The sequence below is a fragment of the Branchiostoma belcheri genome, unplaced genomic scaffold, assembly GCF_001625305.1.
Source record: "Branchiostoma belcheri isolate BF01 breed outbred unplaced genomic scaffold, Haploidv18h27 scaffold8, whole genome shotgun sequence".
NCBI classification, from domain to species: domain Eukaryota; kingdom Metazoa; phylum Chordata; class Leptocardii; order Amphioxiformes; family Branchiostomatidae; genus Branchiostoma; species Branchiostoma belcheri.
In genome coordinates, this window is record NW_017804464.1 from 3,467,053 (window position 1) to 3,478,909 (window position 11,857).

At 40.4% G+C, this 11,857-nt stretch overlaps 1 protein-coding gene across 1 annotated transcript; it reads right to left on the reverse strand.

The window, feature by feature from the left end:
* Window positions 1-77: 77 nt before the first annotated feature.
* On the reverse strand, window positions 78-7,155 carry LOC109486243 (fatty-acid amide hydrolase 1-like). Its single transcript, XM_019789976.1, has 17 exons — window positions 6,916-7,155; window positions 6,348-6,461; window positions 5,780-5,836; window positions 5,592-5,681; window positions 5,175-5,308; window positions 4,592-4,798; window positions 4,352-4,392; window positions 4,058-4,182; window positions 3,642-3,767; window positions 3,124-3,224; window positions 2,688-2,787; window positions 2,425-2,465; window positions 2,219-2,258; window positions 1,771-1,882; window positions 1,408-1,553; window positions 841-850; window positions 78-633 (listed from the first exon to the last, which is right to left on the reverse strand). The coding sequence occupies exons 1-17, from the start codon at window positions 7,090-7,092 to the stop codon at window positions 530-532; spliced, it is 1,725 nt and encodes a 574-aa protein (XP_019645535.1). The 5' UTR covers window positions 7,093-7,155; the 3' UTR covers window positions 78-529.
* Window positions 7,156-11,857: the final 4,702 nt, after the last annotated feature.

Consider the following 11,857-nt stretch of genomic DNA (forward strand, 5'->3'; position numbering starts at 1 on the left):
GACAGGTGTTAGGCTGCGTGTGAAGGTTGTTCAGCACCAAGGACAGTCTCTGTCTTTTCTTAGTGTTCAACACCATAGACAAGTGTATTTGCCTGTGTGGATGTTTTTCAGCACCAAGGACAGTCATGTTTACTTGTGTGTGTATGATGGTGTTCAGCACTTAAGATAGGTCCCGTCCATGTACATGCACTAGTAATCAAAAGAGACAGATTTACATTTGAATTTTTACTATCATTTTAGTAACACTGATGGAACCTTTAACACTTTTAGATAATTAGTTTTGCAATGTACTGCTGCATACTTATCCCATGCACTATATGTATCTGTCTAAAAATTATGCACCATAAATAATATGCAGTTCCATCCAAAATCACATACCTTAGCTTTCAAGCATTTCAAAATTGTTTGTACTGCATAGTATACTATATCATAATTGTGATTTGTGAAGTATTTATTCCCTACTTTTTTTTCTGCATACAAGTAGATAATATACATCTAGAGATAAGAAAGGACAATATTTTCTGACAAATCACACAGGACACAGAGTCTCCACTTCCTTCATGAGCCTGAGACATTTCTCCTCCTGCCACGGCAGTGCCACACACTGGACAGACACGGGCAGGCCTACTGCACCTTTAGTGGTCTGTGGGAAACAACAAACTTTATCATATATGATATAACAGACACAGGCAGGCCTACTGCACCCTTGGTTGTCTGTGAACAAACTTTATCATACATGATATAGCAGACACGGGCAGGGCTACTACACCTTTGGTTGTCTGTGGGAAACAACAAACTTTATCATACATGATATAACAGACAGGGGCAGGCCTACTGCACCTTTGATTGTCTGTGGAAAACAACAAACTTTATCATACATCATAAAACAGCTAGGAAAAGAGTGCTATGTTGAAACGTAACATATGCACACATGCACCAGCAACAATGCTATTTTAAAAACCGAAAGGGGCGAGCAGGTCACAACCGGGAATCGAACCCGAGTTGTCCGCTTGGCGGTCACCAACGCTAACTACTACACTAAAAGGTCGCACGACCATTTAGCATGGTCAGTTAACGGAGGATAAACCCCACTGTTACACTACTCCCCCTTTTCTTTCAAGATTCGTCCTCGAATCTTCCGAGTCCGACATCCCTGGAGCTGCCACACTTATCCTCAGTGCCAGTACTCACAGGGCCCACATCGGGCGCCACTGTAAAAACCGAAAGGGGCGAGCAGGTCACAACCGGGAATCGAACCCGAGTTGTCCGCTTGGCGGTCACCAACGCTAACCACTACACTAAAATGTCGCACGACCATTTAGCATGGTCAGTTAACGGAGGATAAACCCCACTGTTACACTATCATAAAATGGATAACAAATTATAAACAACTGGAAAGCTCCCGACCTTCCTGATAAGCCGGTCGAACAGGTCATTTCCATAACCCTGCCAGTCATCCAATAGCATGTCATCCTCTTCTGTTACCATGGTAACAGGAACAACTCCAGCCGGAAGGTTGAGCAGGTTGAAAAGTATTGTGTAGCTTGCAGCAACTGCACAGACAAGAAGAAAGGAAAAATATCATGTTAGAAGGTAACAACTTAGCTAGGAACAAGGCGAGGCATTAGTCAGGAAAAAATTACCCTGATATTAATTTGTATCAAACATGGTAATAAAACTGATGACTGGGACTTACCATTTCTCTAATTGAATTTGTATGCAAATTATGTAAAGATTAAGAGAACAAGTCAGTAGAAATGATGGACATACTGATGAGGCGCCCAGCGTGCTCAGGTTTGCAGGCCGGCATGCCAAACGCAGGACACAACAACACGTCAAGTTCCTTCTCTTTCCACTCTGCCAGGAACGTCTGGATGTACTCCTAATGGAAAACATGCAATATACAATGTCATACAGTAACATACACCAATCCATCCATCCATCCATCCATCCATCCATCCATCCATCCATCCATCCATCCATCCATCCATCCATCCATCCATCCATCCATCCATCCATCTGCCCATCCATCCATCCATCCATTCATCCATCCATCCATTCATCTGCCCATCCATCCATCCATCCATCCGTCTATCCCTCCATCCATCCATCCATCCATCCAGCCAGCCAGCCAGCCAGCCAGCCAGCCAGCCAGCCAGCCAGCCAGCCAGCCAGCCAGCCATCTATCCATTTATCTTTACATATACATATTACATACCTCTCTCTCTACCAGCCTTTGCCAGAGTTCATAGATTGACCTAACAAAGAAAATCTCACACTGTAACTGAAACACATTGCATACAAGAGCTTCCTTATGATAAGGTGAACAAGGTAACAATAAAAGATAATAACTATACATAGGAATGGCAAGAAAATCATTGTATACAGATTTTAAAAACTTTGATAAAACTTAAAACTTCTTACCCCAGTAATCGGTGAGACAGGGACCTACTAATCCTTGGCCACTGAAAACACAAATATATAATTTACATTTCTAGCTTTACGCAGATTATAAAATCCAAAATGTTTACTGTAGATGAGAAATAATGAGGAAATTTAAATGCACACATAAACATACAAAGTAATATCAAATCATTCATACAACAAACATAATATATAAAGAACTTGATGAACAGACTGTACATCAGAACCCACATTGTACATTTTATAAGTATACCAGGACTTACAATTGGCTTGAGTAGAAAGCTAACAATCCTTCGCAGGTAGTATGGCATGGTCATGAGACTGATTTGGCTCTTTATACATTCATCCACGATTTCGTCTTTCCTGAAAAAGAATCATATAGAATATTTATTCCTTAATAATGTACAAAGTAATCTTCATGCCTTTTTTGCTGTCTTAACTCTTTTGATAATGATATTTTATAAATACCATCTGATTGCTGGACAAAACATCTGTCAAAACAAAAACAAAACAAGACCAATTTTTCAATTTTCTTACTCAGATTGCAAGAACAATACACTAGGTGGCAAATTGAGCTGATCTTGTACTCAATATAATTACATGTTGGCAAACAAAATTGCTTGCTTCATAGTAGTTCACAATGCCTAACTAACAGAATTTATAACTCAAGTTCTAACATAGAACAGAAGTGATACTCACAGCCACATTGTGTTGAATGTTTGTCCTCCATCTGAGGTGAGGAGTCTCAAGGCTAGATCAATGATGGCATACATCTGGTCTGGTGGATCAAAGGCAACCAGCTGGAATAAAGGCCATTTAAAAAAATCTATCATCTAATAAGCTCTATATTGCTCACAAATCATGTTTAAAAAACAGCAAACAAATCTGGACCTTAATAGGACAAAACAGTAATCCTACTTTGCTTCACGGTCATTTGTTTAAAACACGGCATTGTGAACAACACCTTTTTTTTCAATGGAAAACTTTACAGTGAAACAAGAGGTGAGTAGCAACAGAAAGACACTCCTGGCCCCGGATCGGGAATCGAACCCACACTGACCCTAGTTCATACCCCAACTCTCTAACCATTTGACTAAAAGTCTAGACCCGTCAGACAGATCAGTTGGTAGCACTTAAAACCCCCTACTGTTACAACAGCACAAGTAATAAATTTTATATGAAATTTTGCCTTCTGAAATTCTGATAAAAACCTGTACCGTGTGTCCAGCTTTCTCCAAGGCTTCCTTTGCCATGATGACAGCCCTGCCCATAGACGGGGTGGGGGGGCAGGACTGTAGGGTGGTGAAGTATCCTATCCTCATGGGCTTCTTGTCTTCATATATCTGTATATGGAAAGGACATATCACAGAAAAAGAATTAGGATATTTCAACAAATTGGACTTAGTCCCTGGGTTTTTTTTTCTTTTGAACCTTTACAAGCTTTGAAAAATTTAGACGAGAAATGTATTATAATATGCAAGACATTTAAACATGTCAGCTACTTTTACACACACCTCAGACCTGTCATTTTCTATTTGAAGTGATATTTAAGTATCAATAGATACCGATGAGGAAAGCATAAAAATCTATGTAGGTAAAAGTTCATTTTAGTGCTGTACAGAGCTTGCCTCACCTCTTGTCTGAATGGTACAGGTATCACCAGTGGGTCCAGTTGGAACATGTCTGGAACCAGCAAAGTCTTCATACCAAGGGCTAGACTATCCACGTCTCTGGCAAGTAGTCCTGGAGCTGAAACCACTAGGATGAAAATAAGAACAAGTGTAACATTTCAGCCTCAATCAATGACTTTTGTTGATTTGACTGGAAGCCAACACCTTGTCATCTTAAGCATTATATTTTGTAAAACAAACAAAAATCTGTGATGTTGGATACCAGAGGTCAGATACCAGACAAATACTTCACCTACCTCCCTGTTGGCCAGGAGAGCTGCTTTTGAAACCTTTGGGACTGCAAAATATGAAAATATTACAAGAGATGGGGGAAAGGTGCAGAATGTGACTGAATGATTGAGTGAACTTCAGTGCAGGGATAAATTAACGAATAGACAAATGGATGGACAAATGGATGGATGGATGGATGGATGGATGAATGGATGGATGGATGGATGGATTCAGAAAAGAAGAGTACACGAATGTGTATAGCCTACCTGAGCCTGTATGCAGTTGGCTTGAATCCAAAAACTCCACAGAAGTGTGCGGGAATGCGTGCACTCCCCGCGATGTCACTACCGATGCCCAGAACTGACCCCCCGCTTCGGATCAACGCTCCCTCTCCGCCTGACGATCCACCCGGGGATCGCGTGGGGTCAACAGGGTTCACCGTCTCTCCAAACACAGGGTTGCTGCAGGCCATACTGTGTTATAAAGTACAGACATACAGTATAAAGTAAAGTGAATTCAATCCTCAAGATAACCAGTAAGACATCTGCAGTCAAATAGTTCTTGTTTTTAATAGAGTTTTTATTCAACCTGAATAGAGTACAGAGATTTGCAGACAATTGTACATCAATATTCATTTAAACATTGAACACAAAGTTGTTTTTTATTTAATTAGGTCACGCTTATTGGTAGGTCTGGAGCAAAGAAGGGAAAACGATACCCAAACTTAAGTTCAACGCTTGAGGTACATGTATATTATAGCAGAAAGGTATGGGTAGTTGCTGATTTTGAAACTACACCACACTGCTAAATCTGGATGAAAAATGTTTGATAGCTGGGATTTCTCAGTACCTGAGTAGAGTCTGTGGAATGTTGGTTTTGACAAAAGGCACGGCTCCTTGTTTCTTCAGCACCTGGACAATAACAGCATCTTCATCTGCAGGTGTGTCCAGGTGCTTTGTCACACCCATGGTGGTCGCCATGCCCTGGTGAACAGAACATTTTGTCACAAGGTGTCTCAAGGTGTAATACACAAAAATAGTCCTAAAACATTACACTATCACTCACTCACTCACTCACTCACTCACTCACTCACTCACTCACTCACTCACTCACTCACTCACTCACTCATTCATTTATTTTGTCATTCATTCTTTTTACGTCACAACATGCAGAAAATAATGTACTTGTAGGTTTTCACTTTCTTACAGTTGCTGTTGGAAAAGATGATGTTGTTGAAAACTCTAATCCTATACTCAGTGTTCTTACCTTGATATCTACATTATCCTTGATAGACACTGGAACACCATGTAACAGTCCAGTCTTCTCACCTTCTGCATCCAAACCTTGAGCTGCTGCCTACACAACAAAGACATGGATTACCAAATGGTTTACTTACAAAAAAAAGATATGTCCACATGGCATTTCCACATGAGCGCAAAACACAATGTACCCACCAAAGCACCAGGCACCGGCTCAGTCAAGCAGTTCAGCTTTTGGTTCTCTGTAGTTGCCTGTGGTGGGAAATAAAAGTATGAAGCTTTTAAACAGTCTGTTTGTTTGATTTAGCAAAACAACATACATATACTACTCTACGTAGACCAACAAATATACCTACAATTTTGTATTCACTTATTTGCATATCAATCAATAGTTCATGCTTATAAACCTGCATTTTTCCTGCAGTCTGTTAGTGTCACTGACGAAAGGTAGCATCTGACCGTTTCCAAAATCATATCCAGTTACTTGAGTAACAGTTATTTGGCGTATCTTATTACCTGGATGTCTAGCCTTCACTGACGTATATATGTAATATACTTCCATACACTGGAACTGTTGCAGGTCCCTTTACATACGTTTTTTTAGCCAGGTTTCCAAGATCAACAACAATGCAGAGCTATCCCACTGCATTACATGTACTACATGTATATCAGCCTTAATAATTCTGCATTGGAGACTGCCACAAACTCAGATTATCATATTGGGATGATCACAGCCTTTCTTGCAGGTGTTTGAATGTCTCACCTTCTCCTGGAATGCCTGCAGCACCTGTACAGCTGACAGCTGTCCATCTCTCAGCTGCTGGCTGAGTTGGGGCAGAGTCAGGGACAGGATCTCTCTCCTTTTGGCTGCTGTTGGCTGTGGTATTTAACAAATCTAGTAAATTGTGGGTTCAGATTGTTATAACATTGATAACAAATTTGAAGTAGCCATCTACTCTACCAGACGATGATAACATGAAGTTTTGGAGAGAGAGGTTCTTTTGTTTTCTTATAAAATTATAGTCACCAAATAAGATATGTGAAGAATGATTTATACAAACACACAGCACTTGAATACATATATTGTTTAAGTTACATGTGATTGTGGATGGGCCTTAAAAACAACAGGTTGCTGTAGTTGTTGTTATGAATGTAGATATGCAATGACAGCAATCTAAACATTTAACATGAAGTATTCACAAGACATTAGTAACGTTACATATTATGACATCCTTGAAGACAACATTGTACAGTGAAAACCCATTTAGATACATTTGTTAAAACAAAAGTGAAGTCTTCCTTATCAAGACAGTTCAGATCTAGAATCTCACCTGATCGTCAGTAGCCACAGATCTCAGAACGTCTTGCAAGGCTCTCCGACTTTCTTCTCTCTTCTTCAAGGCCTTCTTCTTCACCTGCTGTCTCCTGTAGACCTTCAGACCGACATAACAGCTCAGAACGCCGGCTAACACCGAACACACCGCTGTGGAGGTGTTAGCAATGTCCATGCTGACAGAATTTAACCAAACAGTTCGTAAATCCCCGGCTTTCAGAGGTTCATTCGATCCAAAAATGACCCACCCACTTCCGCATTCACATATAACCTTTAACCTACTAGGTTATACCATTCAATTTCTATAGGGGTTACCAAGTTACTGTTAGGAAATATGTATAAAACATATTTAGAAATGTTTAAGTTTCCAAAAATACTGAACTGTAATGTGTGAATTGAGCTATTTTTGCATGTATTCCTGTATTTTACAAACAAAAATTAAGCCTAAGAACTATATAAATGAAAATCAGGCTAAGTATAGAATATTTTTCTAGCCTTGAAAAACATTAATTTTGATACCTTGTCGCCAATTAATTCGCTCAAAGCTTACAAAAAATAAAACGATGATATTTAGGCGTGTAAATACTTACACAAAGCCACAATATGAAATTTTTCACAAAATTTTTCACAAATTTTTGAAAACCCCATAGGAGCCTTTCGACTCTCTGAATTGATTTTTCCCTAACCTTTTTTCGCACTTCCGGTTTACAGAGCCTAGAATTAGGCTCTCTTGGAGTTTGGGATTTTTACTTGATCGGTGTACAAATTTTCATTTTTCCAGAATGCCATGCATTTTCATTAACTTTTCCATGGTTCTGTCGTTGGTTTTCTATAGTCTGTAAATGATAAACTCTTCACCACTCCGTTTTAGGGGATGCGTGCTAGTTAGGGGATGTGAAATAAAATTTCGGACAGTTCCTTCTCTTTTAGTTTATTAGCGACTTTTAACGCGATTCAGACTGACAGTTAAGTCAGTCACAGGTAAATGTGACCCTGCAGTTTGGAGACAAATAGCCAGAGGCCACTGCTACACGGTACATCTGTCGGATAGTGTCCATACGTTTCACCGACGTCAGGGCGCTTCGCAGTCAAGAGAGCGCCTATTTCCCACTCTAACCCTATTCATAACTTCAATTCTAGCCATAGCGATAACCAAAACAACGGCTAAAAACATGGGACGGCGAAACATAACAGGAAATGTTGCTGTGGGTGACTTAATTTGGTATTTTGTACAAAGGTTCATCACAAAGGCCATGGCGAACCGCAGTACTACAGTTACGTCATAGTTACGTCAGTCACAGGTAAAAGTGACCCTGCAGTTTGGAGACAAATCGCCAGAGGCCACGGCTACACTGTCCATCGGCCAGGTTTCGTCCTGACGTTTCGCCGACGTCAGAACGTTTTGCAGTCAAGGGAACGACTATTTAACACTATTTAACACTAATTAATTCTACCAATAGCGATAATCATAACAAGAAAATTTTAGCTAAAAACATGGGACGTGCCTGTTCCTGAACCGGGTGGGAACGGGGTGGGAACGGGCTGGGAACGGGGTGGGAACGGGCTGGGAACGGGCTGGGAACGGGCTGGGAACGGGCTGGGAGTGCCAAATCCCAGCCCCGAGGACAGACAACACTTAAGCTCCTGTTCTGTATAACAGGAGCTTTCTGACTAATTTGCATTATCTTGTCTTGACTTGTCTGACTTTTGTTCCTTTTTCGACTTCCAAAAAATTGTCTCACTTTATTTGCATATCAATCAATAGTTTGTGCTTATAAACCTGCTTTCCCCTCTGGTCTCTCAGTCACTGACGAAAGCTAGTGGATACTAGCTGAAACGTCTGACGTTTTCAAAATCATATCCAGTTGCTTGAGTAACTGCTTTTTGGCATTCATTCTTTCAGTTTACTGCATTCACAATATAAGATTTTGTTGGCTTCTTAAGAACCGGAAGAAACTACACAATATATAACTTAGCATTTGAGTCACGTTTTATGGACATGTGTAGCGCCACACGGCGTGATCTGCATAAAAATTATCTCATTTCCATGTTCGTGAGATTTAGATGGTACAAATTACGTCATTTGCATGTTCGTGAGACTTAAATTGTTCTGACCGCACAACACAGTATTCATGGGTGAACCCCGTACGGGTACAAAGTAGTGCTGCACAATATTAGAGAAAGGTGCAGACATTGTTCTGTGCATGGCATCGAGATGGAACCTGTGGTAAATGTTAGAGGAATACGTCAGTTTTGAGACTGTGAAAGTTGAATTATGGTGCGTGTTCAGTCGGCGTAGATTTGCGCTTTGATACTTGTACGGTAAGTTGTGTACTACTACAGTTACGTCATAGTTACGTCAGCCACAGGTAAATGTGACCCTACAGTTTGGAGACAAATCGCTAGAGGCCACTGCTACACTGTCCATCGGCCAGGTTTCGTCCTGACGTTTCGCCGACGTCAGGTTTTTCAGTCAAAGGAACGACTATTTCATACTCTAACACTGATTAATTCTAACAATAGCGATAATCATGACAACAAAAATTTCAGCTATAAAACATGCGACGGCAAACCATAACAGGAAACCGCAATTTCGGCGGCGTTTTCGGGAATGTTGCTGCGAAGTGCCTTCCTTTGTAATGAACCTTTGTACAAAATTTATAAATTAAGTCACTCACAGCAACATCTTCTTTTATGTTTCGCCGTCCCATGTTTTTAGCCGTTGTTTTGGTTATCGCTATGGTTAGAATTGAAGTTATGATTAGGGTTAGAGTTGGAAATATGCGTCCCATTCACTGCAAAGCGCCCTGACGTCGGTGAAACGTATTGACACCGTATCCGACAGATGTACCGTGTAGCAGCGACCTCTGGCGATTTGTGAAGTGCAACAACTGTCTACTGTGTGCGAGTCGTGTGCAGAACTCGTAGGCATAGGCAAGGGACACGTTTCACTTTTCCGTTCGTTCAACCAACCAATCATTCATTCGTTTCTTTCAGTTTACTGCATTCACAATATAAGATTTTGTTGACCGAACCAGACACCAATCTCCCGTCGTCTGCGCGATTATATACGTTTTCATCCAGGTTTATGGTTGTCCCTTATGCTTGTCTGCTCTCTTAACTCGGTGCAAATCCCGCTAAAATACTTCAGAACACACGACCGATATTCTGCCGTACTGACATTTAATTACAACCGGGCCGCCATGTTTGTTTACATGTTACTCTAGCTTTTAGCATAACAAAGGAGTTTCAAGGGAGTCTCACATAGGGGATGATTGCGTACTGCACTTCTTCGTACTTCTGTCGTAGGACGATCAATATCTCGTATATTGTCCAAAACAAAATTAAATTTATAAGAATCGGAACAATATAAACATACGAGCAAGAAGAGGGGTGTGCAAGGGGTGATTGTTAGCGAAACATTCCACTATACCGGGATTCGGTAAATCTCTATTTTAGCCCTTGATGTCGAAACCTGGGAACGAGTCACTAACACATGTGGTTGCGTGATTGCGTAATGCTACAAACCATAACAGCCTTGTACAGGTCTGGCAATGGTCTTGTAGCTATTCAAAATGAATTGATAGACTGGAACAGGCCTGGCCATGGGACACTCAAAGGGGGCTGATAGCCTTGTACAGATATAGATAATGGTGCGTACCAAAGACTAAAATCTGACTAGTAGTATTTGGCATTCATACAATTTACGACAACCCGCCATGGCTGAAGTAAAACGCCCCCAACGAAATTGCTTCTGGTTCAGGGAACTGATTTTTGTCCTTGATACTCACTTCATAGTTTCAAAGTTAAACTCTTCAAAGTTTCATGTTGCTAGCACCAAACAACTTTACAGATGTTACAGAGAGAGGGCAACAGGAGTTTTTAAGGTTTTTAAGGTACTAAACAAGAAAATGCCGCCTTACTTGTCTGAAATGTGTAAGTGGATGCCACCCCCAATGTTGAACAGACGGACGAGGTTAGCTATAAACCAGTTAGCAAATTGGGACCCTCACATGCTGGTTGTTCCACCGGCAAACATTAACACATACAAAGGGAGCCTGCAGTACCAGGGTCCAGTGCTGTGGAACCAGCTCACAATAGAACAGAGAAAGCTCCGAACTGTAACGGCCTTCAAAAACTCATTGTAATTATATTGTATTTGTACTGCTGTATGGCTATTATGTGCTATGTACTGTGTTGTTATCATTGTATTGTTTCTGCATTTTTATTGTACCCAGATCTACCTGAAAAACAGGTCAAATCTGAGTGTATCTTCTGGTTAAATAAATAAACTGAAACTGAAACTGAGTTAACCTCATAGCTTGGCTTACAGTGACATCATCCTTTAAAATATCGTTTTATTAGTTAAGGGCTTCCATTAACAGTGTTTCAAATAACGACTTTGCATTACTAGTATTTGGCCTCTAACATACCATAGCTGTTACCTGATCTACCTGATAAAAGGCCCGAAAACATGCACATTTGCTTGTTAAATAAGCCTTATGACATTGGTATTGGTCGCATTTTAACTGTTACACAATGATGCTGTAAAAACTTATGACAAGAGGACTTAAGGGGCAAAATAATATCATATTTTGCTGCCAGTTATTCATCGAGACCAGGTATTGGAATATTATACAGGCCATCTGTTCTGCTGATGTTGTACATGTGCAAGGTGTACAAAAAATTCATTGAGTGTTTTTGGAAGCCCAAAACTAGCATTTTTCTCTGGAAGATTCATAGTACATTTCACACCACACCCTAACACCACCTGCTGTTTAGCAACCACACCACACAACCACTGCTAAAAGTGACATTTTCCTGATCAATTTTGGCATAAAGCACTTCATCATAAAAACAAATCACCCTGTTGCTAGTCATCAATACTGGGTTTACATCTCATAAAGACCTTTTCAAATAGAAATAAAATGTTACAGAGA

Excerpts from the sequence above, each read along its gene's own strand:
- LOC109486243 (XM_019789976.1), bottom strand. The coding sequence starts at position 7,092 with ATGGACATTGCTAACACCTCCACAGCGGTGTGTTCGGTGTTAGCCGGC. Across the intron at positions 4,799-5,174 it reads ATTCCACAGACTCTACTCAG|TATGGCCTGCAGCAACCCTG; the intron begins GTACTGAGAAAT and ends TTTATAACACAG. Across the intron at positions 2,466-2,687 it reads GCTTTCTACTCAAGCCAATT|TGGCCAAGGATTAGTAGGTC; the intron begins GTAAGTCCTGGT and ends TTGTGTTTTCAG.